The 19183-nt window shown below is 56.4% G+C and overlaps 1 protein-coding gene across 1 annotated transcript; it reads left to right on the top strand.

Moving 5' to 3' along the window:
- The first annotated feature begins 2772 nt into the window (after window positions 1–2772).
- Window positions 2773–18870, top strand: Als2cl (ALS2 C-terminal like). The gene is made up of 25 exons (XM_032910793.1): window positions 2773–2901; window positions 3626–3824; window positions 4154–4219; window positions 4518–4683; window positions 5144–5275; window positions 5894–6013; window positions 7194–7252; window positions 7393–7459; window positions 7820–8016; window positions 8418–8483; window positions 8818–8916; window positions 9010–9171; window positions 9534–9645; window positions 10564–10641; window positions 11279–11409; window positions 12444–12617; window positions 12727–12823; window positions 12974–13131; window positions 13687–13752; window positions 14155–14328; window positions 15091–15133; window positions 16023–16084; window positions 16179–16328; window positions 16540–16636; window positions 16983–18870. The coding sequence occupies exons 1-25, from the start codon at window positions 2799–2801 to the stop codon at window positions 17061–17063; spliced, it is 2859 nt and encodes a 952-aa protein (XP_032766684.1). The 5' UTR covers window positions 2773–2798; the 3' UTR covers window positions 17064–18870.
- The last annotated feature ends 313 nt before the right edge of the window (window positions 18871–19183 follow it).

A 19183-nucleotide genomic window follows, 5' to 3' on the forward strand; every position in this document is an offset into this window, starting at 1 on the left:
GCAGGGAAGGTTCCAGTGACCCTGCTTGGGAGCAAACTTGTGGACAGAGGCCAGGAATGCAGAGGAAAGGTCCAGTGACTGTTTAGATGGCCACAAGGACAATAGCTGAGTCACCTGCACGCCCAACTTAACTTTTTTGGCCTCACCCTGCCTGTTTGTGAGCATCAAGTCTACCTGGGGATGAGAAGGGAGGCTGGGCCCTGCTAGGAATGCACCGTGTAAGTCAGTGAGTCACTGTGCACCTCTGAGCCACCTAGTTCTGGTGAGCCTGTTAGGGTTAGGGAACCAGGGGCCTGGGTCTGAGCTCCTCCCCTCATCTACATATCGTATCTCTAGACCCTCCTGGACTTTCCATGCCTCAAGTTTATCTGTTTTGCACAGCCTGCCACTAAAGACTCCAGAGTTGGCAGGAGGGAGAATATGAGGAACCCATGTTGTTGACATGGTAGTGGTGTGGGCTAGAGGCTGGGCTTAGGGCTAGACGGGAGAATACTCTTGCTGGCACACACGCTCTCCAACACCGGTGTCTGACCTTAGAATCACATCACTGCTTCCAGAGGAGCCCAGAACTCCTAGCTCAGAGACGTCTACATCAGACTCCTAGCCTCAGGTACAGCTTTCCGAGGTTACCTTTACCAACTCCGCTCAATGTCTGCCCTTTCCTCTGGGGGTTGTCATTTCTTGGGGGTGGAAATCCTTCGGGGACCACAGACCTGAAGGGTACTATAGAGTTAGGGGCTGCTCACCTGGGTCTGTTGCACCCACCCAGGTCCAGTCTATGTTTCAGGATTTTTGGGGGTTGTAGAGCTCAAGGACCACGTTCTATACCAAAAGAAGCTTCTCTCTGCGGTTTATTCTTTTGAGGGGCAACCGCAGGAGTTTGAAATGTCCTGATCCAGTTAGATCTCCATTTCAGAGAGGACCAGGGGTGGGTAAGCTGTGATGTAACAGGCTGTGCGGGATCTCTTGTGGATTGCAGGCAAGGTGTGGGCTGGGTACCAGGGTAGTTCGAGGTTACAGTGATAGACTTTCCATTCTGTCAATGTCTGGAAACACTGTTGAGGGTCAGGGAGGTCCAGGTCACCCACCTCAATCCCTCAGCTGGGCTCTCATGGTCTGCCCTCCCCGCCGTGCGTGTGTGTGTGTGTGTTTGGGGGATTGGGAGGCACTACTTTTACTGCCTGCAAAGATGGCTGCTGCTGGGCATCTAGCAGTTTCCTTTTCCTGCCTCTCCTCTCCAGCAGCAGGAAAAGGTGGGGCAGGAATGTCTGGGCCAGAGTTCTGAGGTTCCCGCCCTACTCTGTTTTGGAGCCAATTCTCTTGGAGTCCTCGGTTCTGCCCGGGATCTGTGATGCTCCTGTGACATTTGGGGTGCCTTCAGGAAGACTGAGCCGCCCCCTTAACATTTGCTGGGGTCTACCTGATGTCATCTGCCCATCGTTGGCCACCCTGGTGCCATCTGACCCACCCCCGGCTGCTAATTTCAAAAGTTTTCAGAGTGTCAGGACCAAGCGGAGGGAAGACACTTTGACCCCACCCTGAGGCGTCTCTCCAGTCAGGCCATTTGCATAGATGAATAAACGTCCTTGCCAAGTGAAGACAGCAAGGGGGCTGGCTAGCTTCAGGAGGCTTTGGCTGAGCCGGGCCACAGATAGCCCAACTGTTGGACAGGCTCAGACATACTTCCTCACTTCCCCTGCCTCCCGTCAGGACGCCGCACTGCTGCTTGCCTAGACGGTCCCTCAGTTAGGGCAGAACATTTCAAAGTTCTAGCCGATCTACCTGCCTACCCCAGTGACTGTGAGTGGGACCCAGCCAGGCGGCTAGTCTGGTTGGGGGAGGTAGACATGTGGGGCTGGGCCCCTGTCCAGGCTGAGGTTTCTCATTGCCTGGCCCCATCTATCACCTGTCACCAGGTTTGCCTTGCTGAGTCTGATGTTTGATCTGCAGTTACCTCGTTCTGAAACTCTCCACGATCTTCAGGATTGACTGAGGCAAAGTCAAGCTCGTCTGCTGGCCAATGAAGGTGGGCCATCCTCATGGGATGGGCAGGCGCTCCAGTGAGCCTTTGATTTTACGCCTGCCTCCACACTACTAAGCTGTTTTCTCCTTGCTCTTTTCCCTTCCTCCCTCCCTCCCTCTCTTTTCCCCTTCCTTTCTGACAAGGTCACAGTCTTAGCCCTGGCTGCCCTCAAGTTCATAGCAAAATCCTGCTGACTCTGCCTCCCCAGGGCAGGGTGTGCCCCACTACTCTCTACTAGTCTCTAGTCTCTCTCCCTTCTGTGGCTTCATCCGGAGGCCTCCAGAGTGCTGTAGTATCAGATCCCTCCTGGCTTACTGAGCTCTATTCAGTGACAAGGACCCTGAACCTGGATATCAGAGTATCGTTGAGCTCTTCTGATAGCGTGTCCCTTCCCCCAAAGATCTCAGAGTCCCTGGGTGGAGGCCTTCAGTGGAAAGATGGCCAGAACAAAGACCGACTGGGTAGTTATCCCCCTGGGTGCCCGGATTCAAGGAGTGTCTGAGCAGGCCAAAACCGAGCTGGAAGAGCTCATACTTTTGGGTGGGAAGGGATGCTTCTCTTGGTAGTTTTCAGCTCTTTTATTCCTCCCCAGGGCCCCGTCAGGGAGAATAGATCTCTCTGTGAGAAGCGAGGCTACTCACTGACTCTGATATGGGTGGTGACAGGTCTTACCTCCGGGAACTGGGGAGGATATCTGTGCCCCTGTCACATTCTCTGGGTTGTGACCTGTGTCCTTCCTACCCAGTAGGCCGAGTGAGCGTCTCACACCCTGGCTATGTGTAGCTCTGAGGAGACAGACCTGCTTCGGCTGGAGGAGGTCTTCTCAACCACTCTTGCTCGAACCATCAGCCTCATCCTGCAGCCTCTGCTCTTAGCTGGTGAGTTTAGGCCCCCGGTGGAGAAGGGAGCGGGGCCCAGGGGTTGCCCCCCGGGGATGAGATTTCTCTCTTGTTAGACATTCTGAGACAGCCTTCTCAAACTCAGGAGGAAGTGCTGGCACTTGATGCTGCCATCTTTTGATGGAGCTGATGCCTTGGCCACCAGGTCATGGCTGTTACCTTCCCAAATGGCCCCTGAGGACCACAGGCCTACATATCCACTTGCCTCACTCCCGGTTCCCACGAAGGGCTCCTTGTGATGCTTTGGAAAGCCCTGATTAGAAGGCAGGACACGTAAGGGGTCTTCCTTGTAATGTGACCGTGGGCAGGTGCTTTCCTCTCTCACAGCCTGTCTGTGTATCTCTGAGGTGGCTGGAGGTGACCTCGAGGGCTCCACATTCTGCATCTGGTTCTAAAGAGAAGAGGCAGAGACTCAGGGGGGCTAGGAGTCTTGGTTCCCCAAAATGATTAGGGTTGTCCTGTTAAGTAGGAGACACAGTCTAACCCTGACTACTCAGGGTCCAGCCCTTTACCCCAGCATGCCCTGGCCCCAAGGAGCAATATGGGGTAAAATAATAATAATAATAATAATAATAATAATAATAATAATAATAATAATAATAATAACAACAACAACAACAACGATGGGTAATACCGTCCCGAGCAACTCAGCGCTACAGGCCCATGCATCGATGCCAGCTCAGGGCGGCTCTGCTTTCCACAGACCCGGAACCCTCAGATCCCTGTGGCAAAGAGTGCCTTCGGCTTCTGCAGCAGCTGCATGAGAGTGCCCAGCGGTTGTGGGAGGTGACAGAGCAGAGCCTGCTTTCTCTGAGGCAGAGGCTATACCACCCACCTTCCATGGGTCTGGAGGCCGTCCTGTTACTGAACAATGCTGACTATGTCCTACAGGCCCACATGGAGTAAGACACCCCCCCCCGCCCCGGCCCCGGGCAATCTGCTGCTGGGCCACAGTGCCACATCTGCCATTTGGTCCTGAGGGTCAGCTGGAGTGGGTCTCCCAGGGGCTAGGGTGTTGGCTTGGCAGCAGGCTTAGAGGCTCAGATCTGGACCGGGCCTATGAGATACAACTGTGGGTCACAGCTAGAGGAGCGTCAAGCAATTACCTGGACCATCAGGATTCTGGCTGCTCAATGGGTGGGGTCTGGGACCCCCCCCTCCACCCCAAGAGGGCAGGGATTGAGTGTGAGTTGGGAGCTGGACTTCCAAGGTGATCCTGGGTCGCTCATAGGTACATCAACTCCTATACTGACTGCCTGGTGGTGCAAGCCTTTCAGAAGGTCTCCAAGAAAAGGAGGTGAGCTTGGGGCTACCACAGTAGCCCCCTGTGAGGGTGTTGAGTGTCAGGGTTAAAGTTGGAGAAGCCCACCCCAAAGCACCCACCACTTGAGTGTCTGTAGTTAGGGTCCCTATCTCCTCTGAGATGAGGGTACAAAGCCCCCCAGGAAGAGAGCTCATTGTTTTGCTGGGCCAATGGGGTTCAGGGTTGGTGTCCCTGGGTCTGGGAGCCGGGAGAGAAGTTACAACCAGGGATGGTACAGGTGGACGTGGGCTTGGAACAGGGGGAGGTAGTATGTGGCCCTTCCTAACCGCAGTGAGTTCTGGAGAAGTCAGCGCAAGGCCCTGCGGCAGCTGCTGTCCTCCGGGAGCTCTGAGGGCTCCGTGGGCACCACGCTGTGCCAGGCCCTCCGCCAGCCACTCGCCCACCACGTGCAGAAATACGTGCTCCTCCTTCTGAGCCTCAGGGACACCCTTGACGAGGTGGGTACCAAAAGCAATCCAAGGACGGAGATGTGGGGAAGAGGAGGAAAAGGGCTCAGGCTCGGGACCAAGTTAAGTCCTAGGGAGGGGCCTGAGAGAGCGTAGCCCTTCCCTGGGGAGTGGTTCTGAGGGCATGAATCTGCCCTGGGGAATCTTGGGCACATGGCTCTCCATGGGTGGGACGGTTGACACCCAAAGTACAGACATAGAATTCTCTACTCAGTACGAGGACATGTGGCTCAGGGCCATGCTATGGAGTCACTGAAATATCCACCTGGAAGCGCCTTTGTGCCCACTTCCTGTCTGCAGAAGAGCTGTCAGGGAGAAGCGAGTGAGCCAAGCTGTGGCTTCCGTTTAGGCCTGACTGGCTGAGGCCAGGCTGGGGCTTTTATAACCCTCACCGGGATGGGGCTTGGTTCCAAGTATGTCAGATCCCCCCTCCTTCCCTGTCCTCCCCCAGCACCACCCAGCCCAGCAGCTGGTGATGCATGCAGTTACCCTGTTTGGAAACCTGCAGTCCTTCATGCAACAGGCCTTGGACCAAGCCATGGCCACACAGGCCCTGTGGCACAGCCTTAGCAGCCGGCTGAGGGTGAGTCTGGGGCATTGGGACAGTCGAGGAAGGGGCTGTTTTCCATATTGGATGTGAGGCCATGCTGGGTGGTTTGAGCAACTCTATGCCTCAGTTTCTCCATTGGGAAGGAGGACTGGTGGCTGTCAAGTCACCCTTAGCCATCTGCTGGGTCAGCAGAACTGACTTTTCTGGCGGTACCACCAATTACGCATGCCCGCCACTGTCTAGCACAGCATGTAATGCCCCTGCAGGAAGGAAAGTCCCCAGAAGACATAGCAGGAGTAGAACAGGTCAGAATAACCGTGGGTGACAGAGGGTATAGCATACCGGGTAATGGTATCAAGTACCTGCCAGCTGTGATGGGGCCAGTGTGGAGACCACCCAGGAAAGGACAGAGAAAGAAACTGAGCTGATCTTCTGGGCTAGATCAGGGTGACCCCTCCCCTCCCTGCCCCCTCCATCTTGGAGCATCAGTGAGAGAGAGACAGACTGACAGACAGACCTGGGTGATACTCCTGGCATGCTGGGATGGTCTCTGGGAGGTGTCTGGGGTACAAGAGAGAGAGAGGTGCAGCACTGACCAGCAGCCTCCGGTATAGGCACTGGAACTTCTTGTCTCCCTCTTTATCCCACCAGGATGTGCTCTGTACCCCGACTCACCGCCTCTTACAGGACAGCCAGGACATCCCTGTGGTGGTCACCCCACTGCGGGCTGAGCGCGTGCTGCTCTTTGATGATACCCTTGTCCTGCTGCAGGTTAGGAGGGGGTAACGTGAGGTGGAGGTCCTGGGGTTGGTCAGGTTAGAAACTGAACAGGAAAGGACCAGGGCTGAGGCTGGGGCCGAGCGCTGGGATACAGGCCAAGGATGGTGGGTCAGGAGGAAGCCATAGTAGGCGTCAGAGTTTGTCCCAGAGCCAGTAACCTTGGCCAAACTCACCTGGCACTTGCAGTGCTCCCAGCACTGTCTCCCCTGCCTCAGCATGTCAGCCTGGCTTGGGGTTTGCTCTGACCATGTCTGTAGCCTCCTCTCCTGCGGTTGCAGCTCGTCTGCTAGAGGTGTTTCTAGCCCTTCCCTGCTTGTCTGAGTTCCTTTTCTTGTTGCCGCCACAAAACAACTTGAGGCAGGGAGGGAGGGGGGAGGAGGAAGGGAGAGAAGAAGGGAGGGAGGGGAGAGGGAATAAGAGAGGGAGGGAGAGGGAAAGGGAAGGAGAGGGAGATGGAGAAGGAAGAAGGGGGAGGGAGGGAGGAGGGAGGGGAGAGGGAAGAAGGGAGAGGGAGGAAGAGGGGAGCAGCTGGAGAGGGAGGGAGAGGGGGGGAGGAAGGGGAGAGGGAAGAGGGTGAGAGGGAAGAAGGGCAAAGGGAGGATGGGGAGAGGGAGAGAGAGTTTGTTTTAGCCTGGGCCTTTACTCACGGCCGTTGTTTCTGTGGGACTCACTTGTCTCTCTGCCATGACCTATAAACTCCTCCATTCTCAGGCTTGGCCTTGAGCCCCTTCCACTTCCAGGTCAAGTGAGCAGCCTGCTTGGGCCCAGTGGGAGACATAGATAGCGTTCCAGAGAAAGGGCCTTCCCATCAGAGTCAGAGGGCGAGCCCAGGAGGGCGTGGCGGCTGAGCAGCAGACGCTCAGAGCATGGAGAATGTGGAGGCAGGTGCATGAGCCTGCACATGTCAGGCTGTGCAGTGGGCCTCGGGCCCCAGGCAAGAGGAGCCTTGGAAGCTTGCAGCAGAGGCTGCCAGGGGCCAGCTGTGTTTCTAGAAAATCCTAGCACCCACAAGGGGTGAGGGAGGCCTGTCTTGGTCCTAGGGTGAGAAGAGGAGGAGGAGCTACAGCTAAAGGGGAACAGGACGCTGTGGAAGGACCACGTATCTGGGGGGCTCCAGTGCAAGTGCTCTGTAAACACAGCTCCGGGCAACACCGTCCCCATCTTCTTCCAGGGCCACAATGTCCACACTTTCGACCTGAAGTTGGTGTGGGTGGACCCCAGCCAAGACAAGTGAGTGACTTCTCTGCAGGTGCCCTGGACTTCCCTCCCTGCGCCCTATGAAATCTGGTCACATCTCCAGGCCCCCCACATGAGCCCCACTTCCAACCCTGCACAGAAATGGGGCTCACTGATCCTCCCTGTCCACCTAGGTGTGTGCTCCACATCCTCACTCCTGAAGACGAGTTCTCCTTTTGCACCAGAGACCCCCAAGGCCAGGTGAATGCAGGAACAGGGAGGGGGGTCAAGTCAGAAGCCGGGGAGGGCAGAGTGCCAATCGTACAGGCTCTGAAGTGGATCAGGGGTGCGCCTAGGCTTGGGTGTCAGGATGTTAGAGGAGCGGGAGTTTGTCCATCAATTGTTTGGAATGGAGGCCTGCTCCCACCCTCTCGAGCAGCCCTCTGGGCTGTCTAGTCCCTGGGCTACTTGAAGGATGTCAGTCAGGTCTGCTGCCATGACATAGGAGGGCATTGTGCTTGAGGATGGAGTTGAGGGGAAGGCACTAGGTCCCCTATGCGGCCTCTTTAGGACATACCTGCAGCGGCGATGACATGTTCCCTGCCTCCCCGTCCCCACCAGGTTGTCTGGCAGTGGAAGGTGACCCAGGCTGTGTGCCAGGCCCTATGTGGCAAGAAGGACTTCCCTGTGCTGGGATCAGGCCGGGAGCCATCTGTACCTCCCGAATGTCGCTGCCTGGCCTATACTTTCCGCCGTGAGGGCAGGCTCTACCAGGCTACCTATGAAGGCGAGTGGAGTCGAGCCAAGCCCCACGGCAAGTAAGTCACCGTTGCTTGTGATGGGGCTAAGCACTTCCAGCAGAAAGAAGGAGCTCATGAAAGACCCCATTGACTAGGGGTTTTCTCAAGCTTCACGTTGCGTTCTGCAACTCCTGTGGTTCAAGGGGAAAGAAGACTAAACGCTTCCAGGGCTCTCCCCGTGGGAAGGGGTTGACTGACGGTACCCCAGTGCTCCACAAGGCTGTCTGTTCAGCTGTGCCAGGAGATGGGGGCGCTTTCCGTGAGGTATCTCGGTGCTCTCCCGAGAGCTGGGTGAGCAGGAAGTCTAGTTGGAAGAAATTAGAGTAGAGGAAGGGAGGGTCTTCAAGAGGGCTATCTGGGGATGCGGCTCTCTGGGGATGGGTCTGGTGACCTGATGTTGTGGACCTCCTGTGTCCCAGGGGAACCCTGAAGTGGCCAGATGGGCGGAACCACGTGGGGGATTTCTACCAGGGCCTGGAGCATGGGTAAGGCTGGTTGGGCGGGTGCTGGCAGGTAGGGCAACCAGAGGGGCTGTTACCTACTGGCTGCCCCAAATTCCTAAGCCTCAATTGGGTGGTCAGATGGCCCAGCTCCTCTCACAACATAGACACAGAAAGAGAACCTGGCGGGAAATAGGAACGTGGGCCTCTCGGCCTTCCCGTGGTGGGGGAGGGGTGTCCCGAAGACCTTTTAGGGGACTGTGATATCCTTGGGGGACTCCTTGGAGACAGGAACAACTGGGTAACATTGGAGGGATGTGACTGGGGCATCTGATCAGGCAAATAGCCTGGATACTCACTTCCAACCCCACCCGACCAGCTTTGGCATCTGCCTGGTGCCCCAGGCCTCTGAGGACAAGTTTGACTGTTACAAGTGTCACTGGCGGGAAGGCAGGATGTGTGAGTACGGCATCTGTGAGTAAGTGACCTTTGGCCTGCTGGGGAAAGGTGTGGAGAGACGCGTCCTCTGGACTGAGCTCCTCAAGGTGGAACCGTTGGCGAATCTCTCCAGGTATGGCACTGACGAGGTGTACAAGGGCTATTTTCAGGCTGGTGTGCGGCATGGATTTGGCGTCCTCGACAGCGCCCCGCAGGCTCCCCAGCCCTTCAGGTACACGGGCCACTGGGAGAGAGGCCAGAGGAGCGGCTACGGCATCGAGGAGGACAGGGACAGGTGAGTGCTGGTAGAGAGAAGCCAGAGGTCCAGCGGGCTCAAGCCGCAGTCTCTCTGTCCCCTGTGTACTCCCCAGCTTTTTCATCTTGTTCTGTTCTGGACACCTGCCTGTATAGTGGCTCTTCCCTCCGTCTGTGCTTCCTGCTACCTCTAGGGGGCGGCGCTTCCCTCCGTCTGTGCTTCCTGTTACCTCTAGGGGGCGGCGCTTCCCTCCGTCTGTGCTTCCTGTTACCTCTAGGGGGCTCCACCCGGCATCCCTTCTCCTACCATCTTCTGTTCTCTTCGGGCTTCATCATTTAGCGCCATCCATCTCCCTGACAGCCCAGCATCCAGAAGCCTCTCTCACACTCCTCTTCCCTTAGGGGTGAGCGCTACATTGGCATGTGGCAGGCTGACCAGCGTCATGGCCCCGGGATCGTGGTCACCCAGGCAGGCGTCTGCTATCAGGGCACATTCCAAGGAGACAAGATGGCTGTGAGTGTGTAGCCCCTGCTTTGGGCACTCTGTAGGTGAATGAAAGCCAAGCTGGGTCGATGACAAGGGATGTCCGGCTCTGCCACTGTCTACTCTGATTTTGGCACCATCCTGGCTTCTAGCCTCGATTCCCCGTTTTGCAACTCAAGTCAATGATTGGACACACATGAGCTAGCAAGAGCCAAGTGTGCCGTGGGACAGCCAGTATCATTCATGGACCCCTCACTGGCCCTGGCTGAACCTTCACCATCTTCTGGAGTCCTCGAGTGACTCCTGTGATAGATGCCATTGTCCTTAGCATATGAATGACACCTGTTTATGGATGGCAGACATCAGAGAACCTGCCCAACATCACAGCCACATCCAGCTGAGACTGAGATCAAACCCAGTCCGCCCAGCCTGGGCCTCCACCTCCTGCCTCCTACCTCTCTATGAGCCCAGTGGTGGGGCTCTGGGCAGCAGCTGTACCTGGTTTTACCGCTTGTTTGTTTAGACTCCAGTTTGTTCTGGAAAGAACCAAAGGAGACCTGAAAGAAAGGGGGGAGGGAAACGCAAAAAGAACCCCTCAGTGCAGAGTCAGGGACAAGTTGAACTTGTCAATGAGCTTTCTGGCAGGTGCGGTAGTAAGGGTACTTGATCGGCCCTGAGGACCCAGGGCAGTGGCTGGGAAGCAGGGACAGCTGAAAGGAAGCCAGCACTTCCTGAGTAACCTGGGGCTTCCTGAAGAGGCTGCTGAGAATGAGCCAAGTCTGAGGGCTAACTAGGGAAAGCAAGGAATGGGGTTCACAGGACGAAACACTTTTGAGGAGGGCAGAGCCAGGGCTTAGGGGTTCTTGGCCCTGTGGGTCAGTGTCCACCCACCCTGGTTTTCTGTCCAATCTCATCTCCCTCTCCTCTGTTCTCTTCCTTCCTTTCCAGGGCCCAGGTATCCTGCTGTGTGAGGATGATTCTCTGTATGAAGGTACTTTCACCAGGGAGCTGACGCTCTTAGGAAAGGTGAGCGGGGCTTCCACTTCTCACCCCACCCCTTAAGGCCAGGGTTCAAAGCCAAGGCTGACGGTAGAGGATGGGCAGCTGGAGGACCAGATGGGAGCTCCAAGGGGCTCCATGTCCATGTACGAAGCATGCGGTACTGACTTGACAGAGCAAGGTGACAAGGAACTGGAGGATTTGCCTCATGCCCAGAGGGCACAGTCTGGTTGTGTCTGCGCTGAGCCAGCCCCACCCGAGTCTTGGACGGCTGTCCCCAGGGTCACCATTTTTCCTACGTCCCCGACAGAGTTGACCTAGTAAAGGGTAGTTGTGTTCACGCTGGGCATTTGGAGACTTGAGGATAATTTCTGATGCAGAAGGACAGGCAGGTCTGATGCCTTATGGGTACTCCTGAGTGCTATGAATTCAGCAACTCCACCCAGCGGGGAATTGTCCCTTCTAGATCCCTGGACCAAGCCACCTAGCCTCACAGCAGAGGTGGGTGAGGCTTCTAGAATATTCTAGCCCCTTGAATAGACAGGTGGGACACATGGTCAGAGGTTTCCATCTGACCCACTTAAACAGGCCCAGCATTGACATGCTTGCCTGGACAGCTGGCTGGGCACACAGACATTTCTCCTCTCCTTCTCTCTGCCCTCAGGGCAAGGTCACCTTCCCCAATGGCTTCACCTTGGAGGGTTCTTTCTGCAGTGGGACAGATAAAGGACTGTACACACAGGGAGTGCTGGACACAACTGCCCTCCCGCCCAACCCAAGCAGTACACGCAAGAGGTGAGAGCCCAGCCTAATTGGCAGTGTGTGTTGTGTCTCTTCCCGCCCAAGGCCTCGGGCTCAGCAGGGGCCTTATTACCAGAGTTCCAGCCAGAGGCTATTGAGGTCTAGGGGTAGGTGGATAGGCTGCCGTGCATAAACTGGAAGAAAAATAGGATTTGTGAGTCTCACTCTGACCCTGGTTTTAGGTTTTCTTTTTTCTTTTTTCTAGAAAGATCATGAGTTGATCTTAGAGAGATAGACACCTAGATATAGATAGAGTTATAGTGCCCCTTGGTCTGGCTCTGAGCTCCCTGGTAGCCAAGGAGAAGAAGAAAAGAATCTTGGTAAGCAAAATCACCCTGCTTCAAAGCAGTAGCTTGTGAGACAGATTATTTTCCTATAAGAACAGAACACCCCTTTCGAAAACTCAGCTCAAGCGAATAACTCTTGTTGAGACTCTGGCTGTGTCGAAGGGGGAATTGCAGAAAACGGTCCCAGCCGCATTTCAGAGATTAGAGAGGGGTAGAGAGGACTCATCCACCTACTGTCCCTGTATGCTATGCTACTTCTCGCTGATAGCAGGAGCTGGGAGAGGAGAGTGGCCCCGGAGAGGTCTGTCCCAGCCTGGCGGGGTGCAGGTGTGGCACCCCTGTGAGGTGACAGCAAGGTGCTGTTCTCTTTGGGAGGTGTACAGTCGGGTCTCACTTGACTAGCTAGGCAGGATCAACCACAGGGAGGCTCTGAGAAAGCAGGACAGAGGGAAAAGCAAGGAAATCCCAGACTTCTGGGCGGTGGTCTATCTTGATCCAAGACCTACCGTGTGGGTTCTGCCCTTTTCAGAACTGTGTGCCTGTCTCTTCTCCACCTCAGAACACAATGCCCCCCTCTCTCTGCCTTGTCTTCTCCTCTGCTTGCCTTGGAGGTCATCTGTGTGCGTTCTCTGACCTGCCCCTTCCTGGGGCCAGGCTAGTCCCACCAACCCTCTTAGTGCTTCACGGAGGTTGCTGGCTCTGATTCCACCTTGTGCGTCTCTCACTGTTCCCCAATCACAGACAGCTGGGACTGGGTGCCTTCCCTGTGGAGAGCCGCTGGCAGGGAGTCTACAGCCCCTTCCGGGACTTCCTGCGTTTAGGCTGTCCTGGGGAACTGCAGGAAGCCCTCCTGGGCTTCCACGTGCAGAGCTCCAGGGAGCTACGCAAGTCCCAGGAGTACCTGTGTTGTGAGAGGTGAGCCTGACCCTCCTGATGTCCCTGCAGGTCAGAGAGGGTTTGGGAAGCTCCCGAGGAGGGGTACTGACTCGGGGGTGGGTGAGGGACACTGTGCATGGTGCTCCAGGAGCCACCCCAAGGACTGTGTGGGCAGCATGGAAGATATCCTGAAGGAGCTGCTGCAGCACCGAAAGCCCAAGGCCCTGCAGCAGTACCTCAGGAAGGTGAGGGCCCAGGCTTGGGGAGGCCTCCTGTGTCTCACAGCGTGGTGCTAACTGGTGGGGACAGGCCTTTGGAGCTCCTGAGGCTTGGTCTGGGCTCACTGTGCTCCAAACCCTGGCTCTAAGCATCCCTGTGGTCTCTCATGGGTCCAGGCTCTGAGCAATTCCCGACACCCCCTGGGGAAGTTACTCCAAACCCTGATGCTGACCTTCCAGGCCACGTATTCGGGCATAGGGGCCAACAAACACCTGCAGGCGATGGCCCAGGAGGAGGTGAAGCAACACGCCCGGGAGCTTTGGGCTGCCTACAGGTGAGCCTGTACACAGGTTCCTGACCACTGCCTAGGGACTAGCCCAGGATTGCCCTTTCCAAGGCCTGGCTCTGTCTGGCGCCTCTAACTCAGGTCTTGTTCGGTACAGGATCAGAGGTTGGTCAGTGTGTCAATGGTAGCCAGAGGTGTAAGAGATGACAACAAGGGCCTCCCTTAGCTCCTGGCCAGGGGCCGATCCCTATCTGGTCCCTGTCACATCCCTGACCCTATAGAAACCCTACCTTTGTTGTAGGCTGAGCGTGACCCTGGATTTCAAGCTCCATCTGTCCTGTCGCAGGTAGAACCTAGATCCCACGAATGTTACAGACAGGAGCTTCAGCTGCCACAGGAGTGCCAGCACCGCCCAGCACTCACTATAGCTCCAGCCTTGGACTCCCAGTGGCAGGAGAGGCTAGACTCTGCAAGCATTCAGTCCATATCTAGCCAGCCAGTTCTGGAAGATGGGACCACCTGCCCCCGCTTTGGGAGGATGGGGGGATGGGGTCCCATTTCCATGGGCAGAAGCCGTATCACGCCCATCTCGTTGGCTTGCAGGGGTCTGCTGAAGGTCGCCTTGCTGCGCCAGGGCCAGACCCTGGAAGAGGAGAGCATGGAGACAAGGTACCCGGCCTTCGTGCCTGGGGCCTCCCTCTGGGTGGCAATGCTTCTTAGGAGAGCACTGGGCATGTATGCTGTTCACCAAGCGTGGCGCGTTAACCATTTATACAACGCAGTGACATACGTACGACCTTGGTCCTGGGAGCCACCCAGGAGCAGGGCCACCACGCGCTAGGTACATCTCTGTTCTAAATGTGCCCTCACGGCCTCACGCTTGAGTTGCGCAGAGAGGGGTGCAGTTGTGAGAGGCCTCCGCCTGCCTGTGCGCCCTGAGACTGAGGTGTGGGGGAGATGGGTCTAAGTCACCCAGAGCAGGGGTCAGCTGGCCCCGGGTCAGGCTCCAGTTCTGCCTGCGCAGCCAGCGGTGGCCCCGACAGCAGCTTCCCTCCCACCCCGGCCTCTCAGGGACCTGCAGGTGCACGGGTTGCTGTTGCCCCTCCTCCTACCCAGCTTCTACTCGGAGCTCTTCACGCTGTATCTGCTTCTCCACGAGAGAGAGGACGGGCTGTACAGCCGGGGCATCGCCAACCTCAGCCTGTTCCCCGACACCAAGCTCCTGGAGTTCCTGGATGTGCAGAAGTAAGCTTGTCCCTGCCGGCTCAGCTAAGGGCTCTGGGGGGAGGCCACCGCAGAGGCTCTACCCAACCAACACCACAGAATCCTGGGGAGGTGGCTGGGTCTGGGTGCTCAAGCATCTCGCCAAGGAAGACACCTTTGTTTTTCCCCTCTGATTTTGCCTGAGCTCTGCACCAGCCACCCCAGCTTCCACTGTCCCCCCACCTCCCAGACAGAGCCGGCCTTTCCTGTCCCTTAGTTCCCACAGTGCACTTAGAGCCCCTCCCGGCTTGGTGTTCTACTCTGAGTGCTGGCCAGCATTGACTGGGCCTGCCTCCAGATCCACCATTGGACTTGGACTGAGAGTCGGGGAGCGGGGGTCTCCAAGGGGAAACTGAGGGCTGCTCTGGGAGCAGGCCAGACAGGTGTTTGCCATAATCTAGTGCCCGCCCTGCTGCCCTCCTCCACCCTCACCCCCTCTAACACATCCTTTTTCCTTAGTGCCCCTCAGACGCATGCATGTCACAAGTGCTTGATTGTCCCAGCTGGGCTCTCAGCCGGCCCCATTCTCCTCCAGAGCCCAGCGTTCCTTTGTCACACAGCAGTAGATCTCTTCCTTCAGGACCCAGTGGCTTCCCCGGCCTTAGGCTGTGTGTATACACCCAAAAATACCACAGTGACCCCATTCCCTTCCCCTTGCTCATGCTTAGCACTTCCTGGGGAGGACACAGAAACAGGTCCTCTGAGCACAGACTAGCAAAGCATCCCTCATGTCTCCAATTTCAGGCATCTGTGGCCCCTCAAGGACCTCAGGCTAACAAGCAATCAGGTGAGAGGGCTGTGTTCTGCTTGCCTGGGAGGAGGGGCCTGTGGTCCTGGGGGGGAGGGGCCTGTGGTCCTAGATGGAGGAGGGGCCTGTGGTCCTAGAAGGAGGAGGGGTCTGTGGTCCTAGAAGGAGGAGGGGCCTGTGGTCCTAGAAGGAGGAGGGGCCTGTGGTCCTAGATGGAGGAGGGGCCTGTGGTCCTAGAAGGAGGCGGGGCCTGTGGTCCTGGAGATTCTGAGTCCCGACTGCCTGGGGAGAGACTGGAGTGGGAGGAGAGACTCCAGGCTTCCTCCCCGTCTCATGTAGCTCCCACATGATCAGGCTAAACCGCAGGCGCTGTTCTCCTCTTGTCTGTGGCAGTGGGTCGGCTACGTGAGCTTTGAGTCTCAGTTTTCTCCTGTGTAAAAAGCCATACCAGACAGCCATGGTCAAGGGCACATGAGTCTACCCACGGTCTCCAGAGCATCTGGATCCTCCTAGGGAGACAGATTCTTGCCCACCCCCACAGCATTTTGCAATGCTAGGCAAAAATTCTACCACTGAGCCCACTAACCTTAATCCTAACCCATCCCCATCTTACCCTATAACCCGTAGAGTCAGAAAGCAGGAAGTCAACTTGGGAACATGGCTTTCGGGAAGCCCTTGCGTCTGGCGACCATTGATAATAGCTTGTGGGATTGAGTGTCACCAAATGATCTGTCCCTCTTGGTCCTCTCAACCCCTTGATCCTAGTTCCTCCGTGAAGCACACAGAGGAGCTGTGGGATTGCCCTGGGTCACTTAGCCACCGGGGCAGGAGTGTAATTAAGTCAGTTATGGCGCAGGTGTGAGTGGCAAGGGACCCTGAGCACCAAAGCATGTCAGACTGGTTCTCTGTCTGCTTCTCACCTTTACAGAGATACTCTCTAGTCCGGGACAAGTGTTTCCTGTCGGCCACTGAGTGTCTGCAGAAGATCATGTGAGTGTTTGCCCTAGCCGGGGAGGGGGGCTCATCTTCCTCCTGCTAAGACTGAGCCCTGAGGCCTTGACCAGGGGTCGCACCTTGCTTACAGCACCACAGTGGACCCTCGGGAGAAGCTGGAGGTGCTTGAGAAGACCTATGGGGAAATTGAGGCCACCGTGTCACGGGTGCTAGGCCGGGAATACAAACTACCCATGGATGACCTGTTGCCACTGCTTATCTACGTGGTGTCCCGAGCTCGGTGAGTGAGGACTGGGGACGCTGTCTACACCAAACACAGGACAGAGGGGGAGTCCAGGCCCAGAAAGGAGCCGGTCTCGTGGGAGCTTGGGACACCACTGGGGTCATTTCAGAGCTGTCTAGCTCTCTATGTGGGGGCTGCTGCCCCAGATGTGGGGTGTCTGTCCACGACCTCCTCCTTCTCTCCATCGCTGCCATGGTACTTTCTCTAGAATTCAGCATCTGGGAGCTGAGATCCACCTGATCCGAGACATGATGGACCCCATCCACACAGGTGGCCTCCATGACTTCCTGCTCACAGCTTTAGAGGTGAGGGACCGGGGCTACGAGCCCAAGAGAATTCCTTCCCTGCCCCAGACACCATGGTGGAAAGAGCTCAAATCCCCGCCTTGTGTGTCTCCATGGCAAGGGTCCTCACAGGGCTGGTGCTTTTCACAGAGCAGGTGAGCCTCACAGCCCCTCAGGCCACAGTTCCAAGCCGTGTGCAGAGGGAAGGCTGCTGGCCTGCAGAGTGTGGCTGACAGCTGTTCCTAGCTGGGGCTGCGAGCACACGGGGAGGTGGAACAGTGGCTTGCAGAGCCTAGAACCATGCATGCTGTTGGGAGCAGGTCAACCAGCTGGTCCCAACCTTGTCTGTCTGTCTCTCTCTCTCCAGTCCTGTTATGAGCACATCCAGAAGGAAGACATGAGGCTGCACCGCCTGCCTGGCCACTGGGACGCTAGAGAACTCTGGTGACACGGCCACTGTGGACCAAGTGCAGTGCTAGGGGCCACATGCCCGCCGTGGACTTTTGTGAAACAAGTGCTGAACACCTGCTCCTGAACACCTGCTCCTGAACACCTGCTCCTGAACACCTGCTCCTGAACACCTGCTCCTGAACACCTGCTCCCCAGTGCCTTGATGGAGGCAGGCTGTTCTCAAAGGAGATGGTGTTCTGCTTCCTACGGGGACACACCTAGCTGCCTCAGTGTGACCCCAGAGTTCATGGCTCTCCTTTGGCCTCTGGTCCTCTGGTAACCCTTTCCCCAGACTTAGCATCATCTCGGGTGAGGAGCCCTGGTTCCACTTGGCCTCAGCCCTTACTCTGCAGTCATCACTCTCAGGGCTACGTGATGGTCTCCACCGCTCTTCCAGTCCAATTCACGGCAGCCCTTCCCCGAGATCTGGCTTCGTTCAGCTCTTTGGACTGAAATGGTCCCAAGCTGCAGAAGGCTCTGTTTGCTCAGTTCTCTTTCCCGAAAGGGAACCTGTTTCCTCCTCCTTGGCTGGGATTCAGGCTTAAGCTGGTCTCTCAGTAGGGCCTGTGGCAGAAACACCTCAGGTCCATGCCAAGCTGCCCCAGTTGTCTCAGGCAGGCTTTGCAAAGGCAAGGGGCGTAAACACCAGCAGCCATTCACCTGGCCTAGCTTGCCAGCAGACATACCTGAAACACTTTCTGACCTCTCTGTGGGAGAGACAGCCAGCATATCCAGAGCTTGCTACCACCCTGACTGACAAACATCTCTGGGTGGGGACCGTGAGTAAGTCTGGTCCCAGTCCTGAGCTCTGGGTCACTGTTCCTGGGTAATGCCTCCCACCAATTCAGCCTGTGTGGGAAGGACTGAAAGATGCTGAGAAAGGTACACACTTAATAAGGCTGTGACAGGCCTGTGGGAGCCTCAGGGAGGGGCACCTCCAGAGGCCCTCAGAAAGCGGGAAGCCCTGTATGAAGAGAGCTGGTGATTCTCCTGCACCGTCAAACCTCAGAAAAGCAAAGAGAGGCTTTCTCTGGCTGGGTTCACCAAATATTTTATCACAAATATAGGACCTGAACTCGAGTTCTACCAGAAACCCGTGTCCCAAGAAGATCCTTGGAAGGGTTAAACTGACCAAGGCTCCTCCCGCAAAGACAGCCCTAAGGGCCTGTGACACAGTTCAGCTGTGACAAAACCCTGCCACCCACCTTCCTGCCCCCAACACTAACTGAACTTGGGCCTCTGGTCTTTGTGAGTCCACAGGGTTTCCAGAATGCCCTGGTGGGTTCCAGAAGCAGCCAGGGCTGTAGCAGACCCTTCAGACACATGACGGGCATGCAGGAAGGAAGCCGACTGACAGCAGAAGCGAGTGCCAGTCAGCCATCTGCATTTGGAGGCAGACGGGATGGGCTCACCTACGGTCAGTGCAAGGCCGTCTTCTGTAGATGTCGAGCCTGGAACATCTCCTGATTTTCGACATGTGAGCCATGCAAGAGGGCAGTGTGAGGAGTTCATGGCTGTTATCATCAATACCCCTACCTGCCTAGATCTAGCAGGTATGGCCAAGAAATAAGAGAATCAGCAGGCCGGATGTCACTCCGCCCCACTTCCAGGCTTCCCAGAAGGTGGGCCTGGAGTCAGGAGGCAAGACTGAGCTGAGACACGGCTGGTCTCATACATCTTTGCCGGGCCTTTTCACTCCCCCTCCTGCCTCACGATGTTTTTTCTCTCTCTCCTTCTCGGGGGGATGGCCACAACTACAGTCTACATATTTATTCAGCATTTTTAATAAACCCATTTCATCTTTATGTGGGTGCATGTGTGCACATGTGTGTGTTGGCATGTGCATATTTTCGCATACAAAGGCAGTAGCTAACATCAGGTGTTGTCCTTGACTCTTCTCTACCTTATTCTTTTGAAGCAGTCTGTCCTCGAACCTGGGGCTCACTGATTTGCCTAGACTGGCTCACCAGCAAGCCAAAGGGATGCTTTGTCTCTGCCTCCCCAGGTCTGTGGCTGCAGCTATGCAGCTCTGGGCCCGGCTGTGTTTGTGTGTGTGTGTGTGTGTGTGTGTGTGTGTGTGTGTGTGTGAAGCAGCTTTAAGCTCAGTCATTGCACAGT

Source organism: Rattus rattus, chromosome 8, assembly GCF_011064425.1.
Source record: "Rattus rattus isolate New Zealand chromosome 8, Rrattus_CSIRO_v1, whole genome shotgun sequence".
NCBI classification, from domain to species: Eukaryota; Metazoa; Chordata; class Mammalia; order Rodentia; family Muridae; genus Rattus; species Rattus rattus.

Coding starts and splice junctions, on each gene's coding strand:
- Als2cl (XM_032910793.1), top strand. CDS start 2,799: ATGTGTAGCTCTGAGGAGACAGACCTGCTTCGGCTGGAGGAGGTCTTC. Junction 8,917..9,009: donor TGTGAGTACGGCATCTGTGA/GTAAGTGACCTT, acceptor GAATCTCTCCAG/GTATGGCACTGACGAGGTGT. Junction 11,410..12,443: donor CCAAGCAGTACACGCAAGAG/GTGAGAGCCCAG, acceptor CCCCAATCACAG/ACAGCTGGGACTGGGTGCCT.